Source organism: Mobula hypostoma, chromosome 6 (genome assembly GCF_963921235.1).
Source record: "Mobula hypostoma chromosome 6, sMobHyp1.1, whole genome shotgun sequence".
Lineage (NCBI taxonomy): Eukaryota > Metazoa > Chordata > Chondrichthyes > Myliobatiformes > Myliobatidae > Mobula > Mobula hypostoma.
This window is the reverse complement of record NC_086102.1, coordinates 69,073,048-69,093,148: the sequence shown is the minus strand read 5'-3', so window position 1 is coordinate 69,093,148 and position 20,101 is coordinate 69,073,048. Positions and strand designations below refer to the sequence as shown.

The 20,101-nt window shown below is 39.8% G+C and overlaps 1 protein-coding gene across 1 annotated transcript in view; it reads left to right on the top strand.

The window, feature by feature from the left end:
• Positions 1 to 20,048, top strand: part of sod1 (superoxide dismutase 1, soluble) — a 36,246-nt gene extending 16,198 nt beyond the window's left edge. Inside the window, exons 2-5 of the mRNA XM_063050931.1 lie at positions 9,917 to 10,010; positions 15,743 to 15,812; positions 18,867 to 18,984; positions 19,596 to 20,048. Coding sequence (XP_062907001.1) covers positions 9,917 to 10,010; positions 15,743 to 15,812; positions 18,867 to 18,984; positions 19,596 to 19,706 — 393 coding nt within the window. The 3' untranslated portion in view covers positions 19,707 to 20,048. The remainder of the gene's footprint in view (positions 1 to 9,916; positions 10,011 to 15,742; positions 15,813 to 18,866; positions 18,985 to 19,595) is intronic.
• Positions 20,049 to 20,101: the final 53 nt, after the last annotated feature.

The window sequence follows — 20,101 nt, the reverse complement described above, 5'->3', positions numbered from 1 at the left end:
CAACTTTTTTTCTGTCGATTTGTAGAGAAAGTTGAGAGGATGCACTTGACTGATAAACTGTTAAATTGCATGAACTTGTTCCTTGCCACACGTCAAGGGGAACTGTTGGGCACCCTGGTTGCTAATTTATACGTCTCCAATAATGTCTGTTTGGTTAGTAAAGTTGGATGACATTGCAGCGTTTCAGACGTTATGACGACAAGTGCTTACTGCCTTCAGAGCTAAGGTTCTTCCTGTGTTTGTTTTTTGGAAGTACCTACTCTACTAAAGGTCGGTCAGTTCTCGTGCCCCAAGTTGGGGTGCTGCTTGCCACCTCCCTTAAAAGAAACTCTTGAACGCTCCCTATCTCTCCTTAAGCCCCCGTTGGGAATCACTGATTTATCTAATCAAAAATACAAGGTTAACCAGTTTGGATTTCTCTGGCTGTTAACAGAATATTTTTGGACAATTGTGCACATTTTTGGATAGATGGATGTGCTATAACCATATTTTAACAGTTGGCTTAGAAGTGGCTAGTTATGAGGTACATTTCTTCAATATTACAAGTGACATGTTTTCTGGACTATGATTTTTTTATCCAGTTCTCTTATGAATTGATGGGAGACTGGCATCCATGATGGGGGAAGTTACTATGGGAACATTGTGGTGGCTCTGTTTTGAAAGTGAACTCAATTTGTATAAAATTTTCAATCTGTACCTATGCATTATTGTTAATTTGCCACTGAAGTAGACTCTTGCTCTGTATTTTTTTTCCCCCTAAATTTGAATGTTAAATTAAGGCAAAAAAAACTTGGTCAATAATGACCCAAAATCACCAGGCTGTTTGGGGGGAAAAAAACCCATCTACTACTAACCAGACAAGTGTATTCAGAATCATACTTTGCCTAAATGCTCGATTCCATTACAGACCCCACGTATTTTTTTGTCCCATCTGCTGACATACCAAGAGGTTGCAATACAGAAATATAAAAGCTGAAGCACATTTAACAGACACTTGTAGTCACCTAGCATTTGGTCAAACATAAGTCATGGAAACTTCCCCACCAACTGCCCTCTATCCTCTGAATAAATATTCTGCATTGAATAACATTTGGAAGTAGAGCATGGAATTATTCTGGTGAGGTGGCATCTATATCAAGATTGGTCTGGCAACACCATTGACCAATCTCACAATATAATCTGTGGCAGTACTGTTATGTGAAGTGGAAGCTCAGAATTATCTTTCACAAGACATTGCTGACTATCAGTAGCTGAAATGTACTTTCCAACGATCTGCCCAGCAGATCTTTCGGAGATGTTCAAAGGGAAGTTGAGATTATTGAATAACAGATGAGAATGATTATCCAGAATCTTGTACAGGTGTCCCCCGCTTTTCAAACGTTCACTTTACGACACCTTGCTGTTACGAAAGACCTGCATTAGTTACCTGTTTTCGCTAACAGAAGGTGTTTTCATTGTTAGGAAGAAAGGCAGTGTGTGCCCCGAGCAGCCACGCTCCTCCCTCGGAACTGCATTCTAGCCAGCATTGCTTAAACACGTGCCTGTGATCATCTGTGCTTTATGTCAATTTATTTTGAGCATCCGTTAGCAAGATGAGTGCTAAGGTATCGGAAAAGCCTCAAAAAGCTCATAAGGGTGTTACACAGCGTAAAACTAGACATAATTAAGCATTTTGATTGTGGTGAACGAAGTAAGGACAATGTGAGTTTGGCTTGTGGAAGTTGACGAAGATGATGTTGAAGAGGTTTTGGCATCCCATGACCAAGAATTGATAGAGGAAGAGCTAATGCAAATGGAAAAGGAAAGGATAACAATCAAAACCGAATGCAGCAGCGAACGGACTGAAAGTGAAGTCATCTGAGAACTGAATGTGAAGCAACTGCGTGAGATTTTTGCTGCATTGACAACAATGATTGCAGAAAAGTACGACTTTAATTTTGAAAGGGTACGTAGGTTTAGGGCATATTTGCAGGATGGTTTGAGTGCTTACAAAGAACTGTATGATAGAAAAATGCACGAGGCTAGCAGTCAAGCATACTGTCGTTTTTCAAGCCTTCCACATCAGCCACAGCAGACGACGAACCTCGACCTTCAACATCAAGGCAGGCAGACATAGAAGAAAACAACAGGAATTCTGCAGATGCTGGAAATTCAAGCAACACACATCAAAGTTGCTGGTGAAGATGACCTGCCTGCCCTGATGGAAACAGACGACGATGAGATGACACCCCAGTGTCCCACCACCCCAACCTCCAACAACTCAGCCTAACACACCACCTTCAGTGTGCTCGCTGTCTTCCCAATTCCGGTAAGTGATACTACACTGTACATACATTATTTCTACTTTATATAGGCTGTATATTTTTGTGTTATTTGGTATGATTTGGCAGTTTCATAGCTTAAAGGCTACTGGAGAGAGTGTTTTTGCTGAGAATGCTTGTGTGAGATTTTCGCTACGATGGACAGTGTAATAATTGCAGAAAAGAATTTCTACTTTATATAGGCTGTGTATTTATCATATCATTCCTGCTTTTACTATATGTTACTGTTATTTTAGGTTTTATGTGTTATTTGGCATGATCTGGTAGGTTATTTTTTGGGTCTGTGAACACTCACAAATTTTTCCCATATAAATAAATGGTAATTGCTTCAGTTTACGACATTCTGGCTTACGAACCGTTTCAAAGGAACATTCTACCTTTGGATGGCGGGGGAAGCCTGTACTTGAGTTTTGGCCAAGTATAACCTAAACATAAGGTTGATTTCCTTGGTCCAATGCATCCTCTAAGCTGAGCAGGGAAAAAAATGAATTCATCAGCATACAGGAATTAGATTATAAAATATAGGAGCAGAATTAGGCCATTTGACTCATTCAGTCTGCTCAACCACTTCATCATGGCTGATCCATTTTCCCCTCAGCCCCAATCTCCTGCCTTCTCCCCGTATCCCTTCATGCCCTGATCAATCAAGAATCTATCAACCTCTGCCTTAAATATAAGCAAGCTTTATTTGTATATCACTTTTTCAAACACAAGTTCAAAGTACTCTACATAGAACAAGATTTAAAAATCAAAGATCATATATTGGCCATGTATAAAAGAACAAAATCACACAAAACGGATATGATAAATGGAAGTTAATACAGGAGGTTCTAATTAAAAGCTACAGCAAAAAGAAAAAAATTCAAATCAAGACTTGGAGCTTAAAGTTGGGGTGGACTTCAGATCCTCTGGAAGATTATTCCAGATATGTGGAGCTTAGTATTGGAGCTCATGAAGGTTCAAGAGATCAGAGATGGATTTTGGCTCTAGACCATTCAGTGCTGTATAATATTTTAACGTCAATCCTCTGATGGACAGGAAGGCAGTTTAGCGATCTGAGAAATGGAGTGATGTGTTCTACTTTCTTGGTCTTAGTGAGGACTCTAGCAGCAGTGTTCTGAATGAGCTGTAGCTGTCTGAGGGATTTTTTTATGGAGACCTGTGAAAACGCAATTACAGTAGTCAAGCCAACTCAAAATAAATGCATGGATGGCTTTTTCTCGATCTTACTGAGATAAACAGTGGCATACAAAAGTTTGGGCACCCCTGGTCAAAATTTCTGTTACTGTGAATAGCTAAGCGAGTAAAAGATGACCTGATTTCCAAAAGGCATAAAGTTAAAGATGACACATCTCTTTAATATTTTAAGCAAGATTACTTTTTTCAATTCCACCTTTTACAGTTTCAGAATACAGGTGTCCCCCGTTTTCTGAATGTTCGTTTTACGACACCTCGCTGTTATGGAAGACCTACATTAGTTACCTGTTTTTGCTAACAAGGTGTTTTCACTGTTATAAAAAAAAAGGCAGCACGCGCCCAAACAGCCAAGCTCCTCCCCCCCCCGAACTGCATTCTAGTCGCCATTGCTTAAACACATGCTTTATCTCGATTTATTTTGTGCATCCATTAGCAAGATGAGTTCCAAGGTATTGGGAAAAGCCTAAAAGAGCTCGTAAGGGTGTTACACTTAGCATAAAACTAGACATAATTAAGCGTTTCGATCGTGGTGAACGAAGTAAGGACATTGTCCGCGCGTTGAACTTGCCTGCGTCCACCATTCGCACTATTTATATGCAGAGAGAGAATTTTGAAAGCTGCCGATGTTACTGTTGGTTCTGGTCGTAGCAAAATGGTCTCTCTTAGTCGGCATCCAATAATGGATAAAATGGAAAGTCTATTGCTTGAGTGGATTGATGGGTGTACAAAGCATGGTGTTCCATTAAGACTACTTATGCTTAAGGAGAAATCAGTCAGTCTTTTTAATAAGCTGAAACAGAAAGCACTGGACGATGGTGATGAAAGTGTTGCGAAAGTGGATGGGTGGTTTGATTGGTTTCTGAGGTGAGGGCAGTTTCATAGTTTAACGTTTACCGGAGAGAGTGCTTCAGCTGATACTGAAACTGCCGAAAAGTTCCCAGCAGAACTGAGGAAAATAATTACAGAAAGTGGTTATTCGTATAAGCAAGTGTTTAACTGTGACGAAACTGCAATTTATTGAGAGTCTTCCTGATTCCGGTAAGTGAAACTACACTGTACATACATTATTTCTAGTTTATGTATGCTGTGTATTTTTATGTGTTATTTGGTATGATTTGGCAGCTTCATAGCTTAAAGGTTACTGGAGAGAGCGTTTCTGCCGAGAGCGCTTGTGTGCTGTTTCTGCCGAGTGTGCTGCTGTGAGATTTTCGCTGCGCTAGACAGTGCTGCAGAAAAGTATTTCTACTTTATGTAGGCTGTGTATTCATCATATCATTTCTGCTTTTACTATATGTTACTGTTATTTTAGGTTTTATGTGTTATTTGGCATGACTTTGTAGGTTATTTTTTGGGTTTGGGAATGCTCAAAAATTTTACCCATATTAATAAATGGTAATTGCTTATTCACTTTACGACATTTCCGGCTTACGAACCGTTTCATAGGAATGCTCTACCTTCAGACAGTGGGGGAAACCTGTAAGAAAAAAGGAAAAGGGCCCGAAGCAAAAGTTTGGGCACCCTGTATGATCAGTACTTAGTAACACCCTCTTTGGCAAGTATCACAGCTTATTAAACGTTTTCTGTTGCCAGCTAAGAGTCTTTCAATTCTTGTTTGGGGGATTTTCGCCTATTCTTCCTTGCAAAAGGCTTCTAGTTCTGTGAGATTCTTGGGCCGTCTTGCATGCATTGCTCTTTTGAGATCTATCCACAGATTTTTCGATGTTGTTTAGGTCAGGGGACTGTGAGGGCCATGGCAAAACTTCCAGCTTGCGCCTCTTGAGGTAGTCCATTGTGGATTTTGAGGTGTGTTTAGGATCATTATCCTGTTGTAGAAGCCATCTTTTCATCTTCAGCTTTTTTTTTACAGACGGTGTGATGTTTGCTTCCAGAATTTCCTGGTATTTCATTCTTCCCTCTACCAGTGAAATGTTCCCTGTACCACAGGCTGCAACACAAGCCCAAAGCATGATCTATCCACCCTCATGCTTAACAGGTGGCGAGGTGTTCTTTTCATGAAATTCTGCACCCTTTTTTCTCCAAACGTACCTTTGCTCATTGCGGCCAGAAAGTTCTATTTTAACTTCATCAGTCCACAGGACTTGTTTTCAAAATGCAACAGGCTTGTTTAGATGTTCCTTTGCAAACTTCTGACGCTGAATTTTGTGGTGAAGACGCAGGAAAGGTTTTCTTCTGATGACTCTTCCATGAAGGTCATATTTGTGCAGGTGTCGCTGCACAGTAGAACAGTGCACCACCACTCCAGAGTCTGCTAAATCTTCCTAAAGGTCTTTTGCAGTCAAACGGGGGTTTTGATTTGCCTCTCTAGCAATCCTACGAGCAGTTCTCTCGGAAAGTTTCCAGACCTCAACTTGACCTCCAGCATTTCTTAATTACATTACAAACCTAGCAAATGGCTACCTGAAGATGCTTTGCTATCTTCTTGCAGCATTCTCCTGCTTTGTGGGCATCATTTATTTTAATTTTCAGAGTGCTAGGCAGCTGCTTAGAGGGGCCCGTGGCTGCTGATTGTTGGGACAAGGTTTAAGGAGTCAGGGTATTTACAAAGCTTTGAAATTTGCATCATCTGGCCTTTCCTAACGGTGATTGTGAACAAGCGATAGCCCTAACAAGCTAATGGAAGGTCTGTGACCATGGTAAAAGTTATCTGAGAGCTCAGATCTCTTGGGGTGTCCAAACTTTTGCATGGTGCTCCTTTCCTTTTTTTTCAACTCTAAAATTGTACAAAACAAAAGTAATACACTAAATTTGCTTAAAATGTTGAAAAGAATGTTTCATCTTTAACTTTATGACTTTGAGATCAATTCATCTTCTACTCAGTCACTTTTCTATTCGCAGTAACAGAAATTTTGACCGGGGTGCCCAAACTTTTGCATGCCACTGTAAGCCCTTTTAACACTACTTTTTAAATGGTGGTAGGCTGACTTTGTAATTGTTTTAATGTGCCAATTAAAATTTAAGTCAGAGACCATCACAACACCAAGGTTTGTGGTCTATAACGACAGGCATTCTAAGTGAGCACTGACTTTTAACCATTCTTTTCCGGCACCAAAAATAAAGAGAAAACTGAAATAATTGTTTAACTGGAGAAAATTCTGGCTCATGTGATCAGTAATTCAATAGTGATTATATGGAACCATAGTCATTTGATGACGTTGTTACATAAATCTTAGTGTTATCTGCGTAATTAAGGTAAGATGTTTTGTTATCATGATTTAAATTAGAGGGAGCATGTAAATGTTAAACAGAGGCCTTGAGGCAGTCCACATGTTCGGTCAGATATGCAGCTACCAATCAGTACAAAATAGTTTCTGTCCTGTAAATATGATTTAGTTTAGGGTTGTACTGGAAAGTGCCACCCAGACTTGGCTTCTACATAATGACTTGGCTACATAATGACCACAGCTGCATGTGGCAAAGAATTCTACAGATTACCCCTCTCTGGCTAAATAAATTCCTCCTCATCTCTGTTCTAAAAGGTTGCCCCTCTATTCTGAGGCTATGTCCTCTTAGTCTTAGACTCTCCCACCATAGGAAACATCCTCTCCACAGCCACTCTATCAAAGCCTTCAATGAGGTCACCCCTCATTCTTCTAAGTTCCAGTGAATACAGGCCCAGAGCCATCTGATGTTCTTCATATGAGAAGCCATTCAATCCTGAAATCATTTTTGTGAACCTCCTTTGAACTCTGTCCAGTTTCAGCTCATCCTTTCTAAGATAAGGGGTCCAAAACTGCTCACAACACTGCAAGTGAGGCCTCACCAGTGTTCTTTTCAGTTTTGCTTTTATATTCCAGTCCTCTTAAAATTAATGTTAACAATGCATTTGCCTTTCTCACCATAAACTCAACCTGCAAACTAACCATTAGGAAATCCTAGACAAGGACTCCCAGGTCCTCTTGCATTTAGATTTTGTGTATTTTCTCTCTATTTAGAAAATATTCAACCCTTTCATTTTTTCTACAAAAGTACATAACCATACACTCCCATCTGTCATTTCTGTGCCCATTCTCCTAATCTGTCTAAGCCCTGCTGTAGACTCCACTTCAAAACTACCTGCCCCTCCACCTATCTTCATATCATCTGCAAACTTTGCCACAAAGCCATCAATTCTATCATCCAAATTATTGACATATAAAGTAAAAAGAATCAGTGCCAACACAGACCCCTGAGGAACACCACTCGTCACTAGCAGCCAACCAGAAAAGGCTCCCATTATTCCTTCTCTTTGCCCCCTGCCAGTCAGCCACTGCTTTATGCATGCTAGAATGGCTCCCGTAATACCATGGGCTCGAAGCTTGTTAAGCAGCCTCATGTGGCACCTTGTTAAAGGCCTGAAAACCCAACATCAACTGTTATTTTTTTCCCTTTGTCAATCCTGCTTGATACTACTTTAAAGAATCCCAACCGATTCATCAGGCAAGATTTTCCCTTGAGGAAACCATGCTGACTACAGCCCATTTTATCATGTGCCTCGGGTACCCTGAGACCTCATCTTTAATAATCAACTGCAACATCTCTCAGCCACTGAGGTCAGACTAACTGGCCTATAGTTTCCTTTCTTCTACATCTGTCCCTTTCTTGAAGACATTTGCAATATTCCAGTCTTCCTGAACCATTCCAGAATCTAGTGATTCTTGAAAGATCATTATTAATACCACCATAATCTCTTCTGCCTCCTCCTTTAGAACTCTGGGGTGTACACCACCTGGTCCAGGGGACTTATCTACCTTCAGACTTCCAGTTTCCCAACAACCTTCTCTCTAGTAATGGTAACCTCGCACACTTCATGCCCCCGACACCTGGAACTTCCATCATACTGCAAGTGCCTTCCACAGTGAAGAATAGTTGGAATCTAAAATGCCATCAAGAGTCCAGCTGTTCCTTTTCATAAGCACCTGCTTTCTTGCATCGCAGTTTTGTAAATTGTTTGCTTTTGTTTGATACCCATTTGCTTTTGTAATTCAATATGGACCATTGTGTTGTATATAATGAAGAACCAAGTCTTGCCTTGGCAACTATCTGCCAATTTTTAAAAGTAACAGACCACAATTGAGCCTATAATGGACACAGCCAAAAATTTGGGTTAGTGTTGCCAAAAATACAGGTTAAGTGCCTACTCTTGACCTAAATACACTTGCAATTTAAGCAACTGCTAATGTTAAATTTTTGCAATAGAACTGTAATCCAACTCTGAAAATGATACTAATTTTAAAAATTGTATTTCTTTCATGGTAGGAAACTTCACATGAAACTAAAGTTTGGCCTCTGGCCAGATCATTTTTTATTTCCACAAAATTAGAATGGTTTAATACTTGGATATTTAGAAATGTACTTTAGAGACTATCAAGAAAGATTTTCAAGCAAACCTGATTTCAATGTATTAACAGAAAAGGTATTGAAGGCTGACTAAACCAACATTCAATGGACTTTAGCAGCATGAGGTTTTGTATGTAAACAATCTGGCTAGTAGTGTTTATTGCCTCTTGTGTTGCAAGGACAGAATATTTTCAACCGTCTTTTAATATTATTAAGTAATAAACCTGCGACCCACAAAACTGTAGTTGATTTTTTAAAAAAATATTTTGTTTAAATATTTGCTTTGTTTGGGAACAGGAGTGAAAGCCATGCTGTAATTTCAAAACAAACTAAATTATGTAGTAACCCAAAACAATTGAACCCTAGTATTAGATTCTTCCAGAGTGTTGTTAAACTTGTGGATCCTGTCATGTTTGATTATAATCTGTTACCATAGTGCATAAACAGTACTAGGTTTATGTAGCAGAAATCAGATGCAATAACATGAATAATTATCGACCTAAACGACACTCCAGTCAGATAAATAAGGTGGTTTGAAATATGTTTTACAACCAAATCTGCAAGGCAGTTTAAATTGCTTTAATTTTGCAAATGATTTTCATCTGGTCAGAAAAGGACTGCTGCTTTAACTTTTGCAGAGTTGGCCAGTTTCACATGCAATGTGTAAAGCAGTTCTGGTGAATGTGCCATTAAGTAAATATTTTAATCAGGAGGTTTAAACAGGTGGCACCTGTGCTTCATATTTTTCTCTTTTGCTGTGAAAATGAAGTTCTCATTTGGGTCTTGTCAAAATATTTAGTTTTAATTGTTTTATGGCAATGAAGCCACTACTAGGATTCCTTCTCTTCTAGATATCTCGCAAATGCAAATGAGGCCTTCAAACTCTGAAGCAGTCACCATATGTTAAAATGTACTGTATTAATCAAAGCTTGTGGTTGACTTTCCTTATTAAAGTTTAAGTTCTGTTTGGAAGCTGTTTGCATTCTAATTGCTACTACTGGTTAATATTGAATTACAAAAGAAATAATTGTGCTTGCTTTTTGTGTGGAATTTGCCTCCAGGAAGATGGATCTGTGACTGTGAAAGGATGCATCACTGGACTGACTCCTGGAAAACATGGATTTCACGTTCATGCTTATGGGGATAATACAAATGGTATGGACTGAATTTTGAATAATTGTAAATAATGCCAATCAGAATCTCAGAACCTTGGTTCTCAAGGGATATTGGAACTCTGATAAAAAGGAAAAGGGAGATGTATGACATGTATAGGAAACAGGGAGCAAATAAGGTCCTTGAGTATAAAATTGCAAAAAAAAAACCTTAAGAAAGAAATTAGGGCTAAAAGAAGACATGAGGTTGCTTTGGCAGTCAAGGTGAAGGATAATCCAAAGAGCTTCTATGAGTATATTAAGAGCAAAAGGATAGTAAGGGATAAAATTGGTCCTCTTGAAGATCAGAGTGGTTGGCTATGTATGGAACCAAAAGAAATGGGGGAGATCTTAAATGGGTTTTTTGCGTCTGTATTTACTAAGGAAACTGGCATGGAGTCAATGGAAATAAGGCAAACAAGTAGTGAGGTCATGGAACCTATACAGATTGAGGAGGAGGAGGTGCTTGCTATCTTGAGGCAAATCAGAGTAGATAAATCCCCAGGACCTGACAGGGTATTCCCTCGGACCTTGAAGGAGACTAGTGTTGAAATTGCAGGGGCCCTGGCAGATATATTTAAAATATCGGTATCTACGGTTGAGGTGATCGGAGGATAGCTCATGTTGTTCTGTTGTTTAAAAAAAGGCTCTAAAAGTAATCCGGGAAATTATAGGCCGGTAAATTTGACATTGGTAGTAGGTAAATTATTGGAAGGAGTACTAAGAGATAGGATCTACAAGTATTTGGATAGACAGGGACTTATTAGGGAGAGTCAACATGGCTTTGTGCGTGATAGGTCATGCTTAACAAATCTGTTAAGAGTTTTTCGAGGAGGTTACCAGGAAAGTGGATGAAGGGAAGGCAGTGGATGTTGTCTATGTGGACTTCAGTAAGGCCTTTGACAAGGTCCCACATGGAAGGTTAGTTAGGAAGATTCAGTCGCTAGGTATACGTGGAGAGGTAGTAAATTGGATTAGACATTGGCTCAGTGGAAGAAGCCAGAGAGTGGTAGTGGAGGATTGCTTCTCTGAGTGGGGGCCTGTGACTAGTGGTGTGCCACAAAGATCAGTGCTGGGTCCATTGTTACTTGTCATCTGTATCAATGATCTGGATGATAATGTGATAAGTTGAATCAGCAAATTTGCTGATGATACAAAGATTGGAGGTGTAGTGGACAGTGAGGAAGGTTTTCAAAGCTTGCAGAGGGATTTGGGCCAGCTGGAAAAATCGGCTGAAAAATGGCAGATGGAGTTTAATACAGACAAGTGTGAGGTATTGCACTTTGGAAGAACAAACCAAGGTAGAACATATAAGGTAAATGGTAGGGCACTGAGGAGTGCAGTAGGACAGAGGGATGTGGGAATACAGATACAAAATTCCCTAAAGGTGGTGTCACAGATAGATATGGCCATAGAGAGAGCTTTTGGTACATTGGCCTTTATAAATCAAAGTTGAGTATAAGAGTTGGAATGTTATAGTGAGGTTGTATAAGGCATTGGTGAGGCTGAATTTGGAGTATTGTGTGCAGTTTTGGTCACCAAATTACAGGAAGGATATTAATAAGGTTGAAAGAGTGCAGAGGTGGTTTACAAAGATGTTGCTGGGACTTGAGAAAGTGAGTTACAGAGAAAGGTTGAATAGATTAGGACTTTATTCCCCGGAGTGTAGAAGAATGAGGGGAGATTTGATAGAGGTATATAAAATTATGATGGGTATAGATAGAGTGAATGCAAGCAGGCTTTTTGAGGCTAGGGGAGAAAAAAACCAGAGGACATGGGTTAAGGGTGAAAGGAGAAAAGTTTAAAGGGGACATGGTGCGGGGGGGGGGGCTTCTTCACACAGAGTGGTGGGAGTGTGGAATGACCTGCCTGTTGAAGTGGTAAATGCGGGCTCACGTTTTAACATTTAAGAAAAACTTGGACAGGTTCATGGATGAGAGGTGTATGGAAGGATATGGTCCAGGTGCAGGTCAGTGGGACAAGGCAGAAAAATGGTTTGGTACAGCCAAGAAGGGCCAAAAGGCCTGTTTCTGTGCTGTAATTTTTTATGCTTCTAACCAGGTTTAATGTTGCTGGCATGTGTTGTGAAATCAGTTTTGCAGCAGCCATGCATTGCAATATATAATTAAATTTTAAATTTCAATGAAGAGTGTGCGATGAGGTAGCAATAAAAGGAGGGCATGTATGTGATGGGGGTCCTTAATGAAGGATGCATCCTTTTTGAGGCATCATCTTTTTAAAGTGTCCTGGCTGCCAGGAAGACTAGTGCCTGTGATTGAGCTGGAGAGTTTACAACTTTCTGCAGTTTTTCCTGATCCTGTGCAATTGCCCCTCCATTCCAGAAGGTGATGCAACCAGTTACAAGCTGTGATACATGGTACATCTGTTGGAATTTGCAAGGAACTTTGACATACCAATATTTCTCAACCTTCTACGAAATGTAGCTGCTGTGCCTTCTTTGTAATTGCTTCAAACATGTTGGGGTCCAGACTAGATTCTTGGACATGTTGACACCCAGGAACTTGAAACTGCTCATCCTTTCCACTTCTGATTCCTTGGTAGTGACTGGTGTGTGTATTCCCTTGACTTCCTCATCCTGAAGTGTACAATCAACTTCTTGGTCTTACTGATAAGTGCAACATACTCAACCAGCTGATCTACCTCTTGTCACTATCTGAAATTCTGCCAGTTGTGTTGTCGGCAAATTTACAGGTGGTGCTTGTGCAGTACCTAGCCACACAACCTTGGATGTACAAACCCCATTTCCAGAAAAGTTGGGATATTTTCCAAAATGCAATAAAAACAAAAATCTGTGATATGTTAATTCACGTGAACCTTTATTTAACTGACAAAAGTACAAAGAAAAGATTTTCAATAGTTTTACTGACCAACTTAATTGTATTTTGTAAACATACACAAATTTAGAATTTGATTGCTGCAACACACTCAACAAAAGTTGGGACAGAGGCATGTTTACCATTGTGTTACATCACCTTTCCTGTTAATAACACATTTTAATCGTTTTGGACTGAGGATACTAATTGTAGTAGATTTGCAATTGGAAATTTTGTCCATTCTTGCATGATACAAGACTTAAGCTGCTCAACAGTCCGTGGTCTCCGTTGTCTGATTCTCCTCTTCATGATGCGCTATACATTTTCGATAGGAGGTAGATCTGGACTGGCAGCAGGCCAGTCAAGCACACACACTCTGTGTCTACAAAGCCACGCTGTTGCAGCCCATGCAGAATGTAGTCTGGCATTGTCCTGCTGAAATAAGCATGGACGTCCCGGTAAGAGACGTCGCCTTGATGGCAACGTATGTCTCTCTAAGATCCTAATATACGCCCCAGAGTCAATGGTACCTTCACATACATGCAACTCACCCATGCCGTGGGCACTGATGCACCCCCATACTATCACAGATGCTGGCTTTTGCACCTTTTGCTGATAACAATCTGGATAGTCGTTTTCATCTTTGGCACGGAGAACTCGACGCCTGTTTTTTTCCAAAAACTAACTGAAATGTGGACTCATCTGACCACAGCACACGGTTCCACAGTCTTTCGGTCCATCTGAGATGAGCTTGGGCCCAGAGAACTCGCCGGCGTTTCTGTATAGAGTTGATGTATGGCTTCCTCCTTGCGTAATACAGTTTCAAGTTGCATTTCTGGATGCAGCGACAGACTGTGTTGAGTGACAATGGTTTTCGGAAGTACTGCCGAGCCCAGGTGGCTATAATTGTCACAGTAGCACGATAGTTTCTTAGGCAGTGCCGCCTGAGGGCTCAAAGATCACGTGCATTCAACAGTGGTTTCCGACCTTGCCCTTTACGCACTGAGATGTCTCTGAATTCTCTGAATCTTTTCACAATGTTATGTACTGTAGATGTTGAAAGACCTAAATTCTCTGAAATCTTGCGTTGAGAAATGTTCCTTTTGAACTGACTAACAATTCTCTCATGAATTTTGGCACAAAGGGGTGAGCCACGACCCATCCTTGCTTGCAAAGACTGAGCCTTTGATGGATGCTACTTTTATACCCAGACATGACATCTCACCTGCTACCAATTAGCCTGCTTAATGTGGAGTCTTCCAAACCGGTGTTACTTGAATATTCTGTGCACTTTTCAATCTTATTTTAACTCTGTCCCAACTTTTGTTGAGTGTGTTGCAGCCATCAAATTCTAAATTTGTGTATGTTTACAAAATACAATTAAGTTGGTCAATAAAACTATTGAAAATCTTTTCTTTGTACTTTTGTCAGTTAAATAAAGGTTCACGTGAATTAACATACCACAGATTTTTGTTTTTATTGCATTTTGGAAAATATCCCAACTGTTCTGGAAATGGGGTTTGTAGAAAATACAGCAGAGGGCGAAGCAGTTATGCTCAAGGTGCGTTCCAGTGTTCTAAAGAATCACCTCAATTGATGAAGCACAAAAAATTGCAGTGTCTTTTGTCTCTTTTTGAGACCAGAAGGCACCAAGTAAAACTTAAGACCCGAGTATGGTACATCCAGACAAAAATTGGTCTCATCAGTCAAAAGTTCAAAACCAGAATAGTTCCTTTACTGGAGTTCGCCATGAAAATACTGGGAACTGTCTCCAGCATTGTTGGATAGGGTTGGATATTTTGAAATAGTGTGGAAATTGATTCTTTTGTAAATATTACATAAGGTTAATTGGGGAAAATTAACATCACCAGAAATTGGTGTGAAAGAGGGAGGAAAGTAAAGCTGTAACTAATTCATTGGGCTATGAGTATACAGTTCAAATGAGTCAAGCATTTGTAATACCATTATCTGGGCATTTGGGGAGGGGAGCAATTTTAAAATTCAGTTGTCAAATTTTAGAATAGTATTACAGCACTGCTGCAAAAAGTTATCACTGTGGGTCAAGGATTTCTTTATACTCTATTTTTAATCAGGGATGGTAGTGACACATCTATTACCATGTGCTCTTGGCAGAGAAGCCCTAGTACAAAGATCGAAGGGGGGAGGGTCCAAGATGATGGGGAAACAAATCTGTGTTTTTCTTTTACTTGGCTTTTTTCATAGACATGGTACATGCACTTTGCATCCTCTTCTCATCATAATTAGCTGCAGAATGAAAGACTAAAGCCAAATTCCAGAATGTGTTGTGGCTTTTTTTTTTGAAAATAGCTGGTTCTTAATTCCAGTTGTATTAAATAACTCTATATGTTAATGAACCAAAGAATTAGATTTACATTAAATTCGAGATTGAAATTGGTTTTCATTAACTAACTACCGACAATGTATATATAGAATATTGGTGACTAAGCCACACGTGCCATGGTGAGAAAATATCAACAGGATAAATGAACGTTTATCTTTAAACTTGGAAATGGTTATTTTGATGTTCTGCTGACCTGTAGAAGAATTCTGTGTTTTAAAGTTAGTCACAGCTTTCCCTAGCATCAAAAGACTGCCGGGGGGGGGCGGGCAGGGGGGGAGCTTCTGGCACCCAGTCCATTACAGCAGTCCTCGAGCTTGAATTTATTAGCTACCCTTATCTTTGTCTTTTTTGCTTTCTCAGATCTCTAACCTTTTGTCCCACTATTTGATTCCAAGTCCAAATGTACATGTATTTTGCCACTTTTTTTTTTAAACTCAGCATAACTGAAAGGTTAGTGATAAATTAAGTATTGTATGCCTTGTGTAGATATACTAACTTTTTGGTGATAGATTCATTATGCTGTATTTATTTACATGATAGGTTGTATCAGCGCAGGACCACACTATAATCCTTTTAATAAAAAGCATGGCGGACCAGATGACGTAGAAAGGTGAGCCTCTCGATGCACTTTATATGGAACATGCTCTTTTAGAGGCGAAGAATGTCTTTTTAACTGTTAGGTCTAGCTAAGTTAGAGTATTGTGAACATTTCAGGTGGGCCTATTTATTGCCTTTGCTCAAGATAATTTTATTCATTTTAACTAATTACTACTTTGACAATTTCAGTGTTTTTATTTTGTACTAGATTATGAAGTCACGTAGTCCTCTTTTATTGTCATTCAGTAATGCATGCATTAAGAAATGATACAATATTTCCTCCAGTGTGGTATCACAAAACACAGGCCAGACCAAGACTGGAAAAACTGACAAAACCACATAATTATAACATATAGTTACAAACAGTGCAACAATACATAACTTGATGAAGAAGTCCATGAGCACAGTAAAGTCTCTCAAATGTCTCACATCTCACGCAGACGGGAGAAGGAAGAAAAACTCTTCCTGCCATGCCGACCATAATCCGACTCTGAGGCATCCGAAAACTTAGAGCTCTGATCAGCTCTCCGACACCGAGTACTGAGCGCCATCTCTGTCCGAACGATTCGACCTCCTTCTCGGTCGCCAAAAGCAGGCAAGGCCGGGGATTTTGAGGCCTACCCTCCGAAAGATTCCCGAGCACGCAGTAACGACAGCAGCAAACGAGCGTTTCAGAAATTTCTCCATATGTTCCTCTGTGCTTTCACGTCCATTCTCCATCAAATCAGAATTGTCCATGGCCCCCTATTTAACAGATATGATTATTGCTAATTGCAATACTCTGTTCCTTTGTTTCTATGAGGAACTAGCATGTGCATCAAAATTTGTATAATACTTAAGTACTTACAAATAAGTAAAAGTTTCACTCCGCAAGTGGAAGACCACCAATTTCAGTATCCAGCCACCTCCCCATGACATTGTATAGCTTGGTGATATGGTGAAAATTATCAACAGTTGTTGAACCTAAGCAATCACATACAGTGCTCCAATACCAAGCAGAGGCTTGCTGGTATAGCAAACAACCCAAAACTTAACTCCCTATAGCCCAACCCCATCTAAGTAAGCAAGGTTTGAGTCCATCTAGAAAAAAAGAGGGCAGCAGGGAATTGCAAATGCCACCACATGACCACTAGATTCTTCACTAGCCGAACAATATTCTGACTTGAAATAGTACTATTCCCCTATTATTGTGTTAAAATCTAAGATCCACCGCCTTGTGGGCAGCCTCGGGAGAGACGAAGGTTACGGGAGTAAATTCAGGCTGCAACTCTGGAATGAAGCCCCTAAGGTGGTTGGACGTCATTGAACATTCTTCCAGCAGCATTCTTCCAACGTATTGAAATGTAGAAACATAGAAAAACTACAGCACAATACAGAACTTTTGGCCCACAATGCTGTGCTGAACAAGAAATTATCTACGGTTACTCATTGCCCTGTATACTGGGATTAGTAGTCGTCCCTGTCCTGCCTGCAACTGGTCCAGAATGCTGCAGTCAGGCTCCTGACAGGTGCCCGGAAGAGGGACCATATTACTTCTATCCTGGCCTCTCTCCACTGGCTACCAGTATGGTTTAGAATTGATTTTAAGGTTCTCCTGTTTGCTTATAAAGCCCTAAGTGGGCTGGCCGCCTCCTATATCGCAGACCTTCTAACCCCTTATTCTACTTCCAGGTCCCTCAGGTCAGCTGACTTGGGGTTCCTGGCTGTCCCGCGATCTAAATTTAAGTTCAGGGGTGACCGCACCTTTGCTGCTGTAGCCCCTAGACTGTGGAACAGCATTCCCCTCCCTATCAGATCTGTCCCCTCCATTGACTCTTTTAAGTCCAAGCTCAAAACTTACCTTTATTCACTAGCATTTGATGTGGCTGATTTTTGGCTTGTGCCTAGGCTCATGTGTTGTTTATTTTGTGCCTATAAGCTGCGTGCCTTGTTGTTTATATCTGTTTCTTGAATTTGTGAATTTAGCTACCTGTTATGGTTTGTACAGCACTTTGGTCAACATGGGTTGTTTTAAAATGTGCTTTATAAATAAATTTGACTTGACTCTATTTTTCTAAGCTCTATGTACCGATCCAGGAGTCTCTTAAAGGACCCTATCGTATCCCCCTCCACCACCATCACCAGCAGCCCATTCCACGCACTCACCACTCTGCGTTTTTAAAATAAAGTTGCCCCTGACATCTCCTCTGTACCTACTTACAAACACCTTAAAACTATGCCCTCTCGTGATAGCCATTTCAGCCCTAGGGAAAAAGCCTCTGACTATCCACACAATCAACAATTGCTTCATAAGCTTTCCTTTGGACTACAGTGGTGAGGCCGAAGGGGATCTCGATGGCTGAGCATCTCGGGGTTTCCATACCTTCCAGCAGGCTTGTGGTGATGATCCTCACCCATTGTCCTTTGAGACAGACAGATGCCCACCAACCAACCAACCAAAATCCAAGATGGTGACCAGAGCTACTTAAGAAGATAGCTCATAACTTAAATTGTATGTAAGAATTACGTCCCATTTCCCAGTAACACTCAGAATGAAAGACATTAAGACAAAAGCAGTAGGTATAGATTTGTCATTGGATCTTGTTTAAGACTGCCTGGCTAGGAAGTCTATTCTTGTTGGTTTTAAATATGAAATCGATTAACATTTGATTGTTGCCTGTACAGGACATTTGACTACTTTGATTTTTGCCTTGTCACATTTTCTGCAATTTTTTCAAATGTAATTTCCACTGAATTCAAAGCTAACACACTAGAATATCAGTGTAAGTGTTTGTCCTCCAGATTGTATATTGTGCTGCACTAATAAGTGATTTGTATTAAGTTATTTTAAAGGCTGATTCACTAAACATCTCTGGAATATCTTCTGCGTTTGAATGTTAAGAATTGGATAACAGTATGTTTTTATATATATATTTTTCCTTAAAAGCATGAAGGTAATTATATGAAATAGCTTGTATTAAATTGCAACTTACTACCAACATGAAGTGCTGCTTGGTTGCTGTAATGCTTTTTCACATGTTTTAGTTTCAAAACAAAGTTCAATCAATAATTATGTAATTCATTATAGACATGTTGGTGATCTTGGCAATGTTGTGGCTGATAACAGCGGTAAAGCCAAATTTGAAATAAAGGATAAAATGCTCAGTCTATCAGGAGAACTGTCCATCATTGGACGTACACTTGTGGTAAGTATTCAGACTTGTGAAATAATTATTGTAATTAATAAATAGCTGTGATTCAAGCATGTAAACAAACCACAGATGCCTTGCTGATGAACTAACCACAGTTCTATTAAGTTGATTGATAGCTGCTTTTTTTTTTGGAACATTTGTGAATCTAAATCTTTTAAAATCTTCCTGTTGTACTTGGCGGAGTAAAGACTGGAAAGAAGTTGCAGCCATGACTTAGTAACAAATGAACTTCCAAACTTATTAAAGTGTGAAGTGAGACTTGACATTATTCTGACCATTTGCATGCCATGAATACAGCCATGTTGAGCAATCGGATCGATAACTTTTCTTGGAATTTGCATTAACAAATTGAGCTTGGAAGTTGCATAGTTTATAATCTGCCCTTTCAAATTGAATAAAAAAGATGGTCACAAACCTAATGCTGATTAAATGCAACTGTAATATTTGAGTTAGCATGTTTTGTGCAGTATTTCAGACTTTATTGGCTGCAAAACACCTTGGGATTTTAAGGAGCTACATAAGCACACTTGTTATTACTGTACCTCCTGTAAGAATATAAATGCCCTTTCCATGTTATGCTGTTATTTTTGTGCTCTTTTTTAAAGATTCACGAGAAAGAAGATGACTTGGGCAAAGGGGGAGATGAAGAAAGCACCCGAACTGGAAATGCTGGAGGACGCTTAGCCTGTGGAGTGATTGGAATTGCCAATGCTTGAAATTTGATCTCTCTTGGATAGGGGTGGTAAATAGTGCATAACTTTTCTTTAGGTCGGCAAACTAAACCTATCACTAGCTAATAGTTGAATTACAGCAATTTTGAACTTCACATTATACTCTATAAAACTGAAGTATGCCATTTGATCCAAATTAGTGAGGCTGTGCTTTCAATACTTTAAAGGTGCAGTGGATAAATCCTAGCTACAGGAACTCCAGCTTTCTGTTGGATATTGATTGTTGACATTTTTTGTTTGAAGAATATACAAGATGTACCTGACTATATGGAAGCACTGAATAATACGTTGTCAAATAAATCGAGAAGTGTCCTTGGCTCTAAGTTATTGGAATGTACAGAGACCTGACCTTGTGTAAAGGTATTGCAGACAGTAAACTG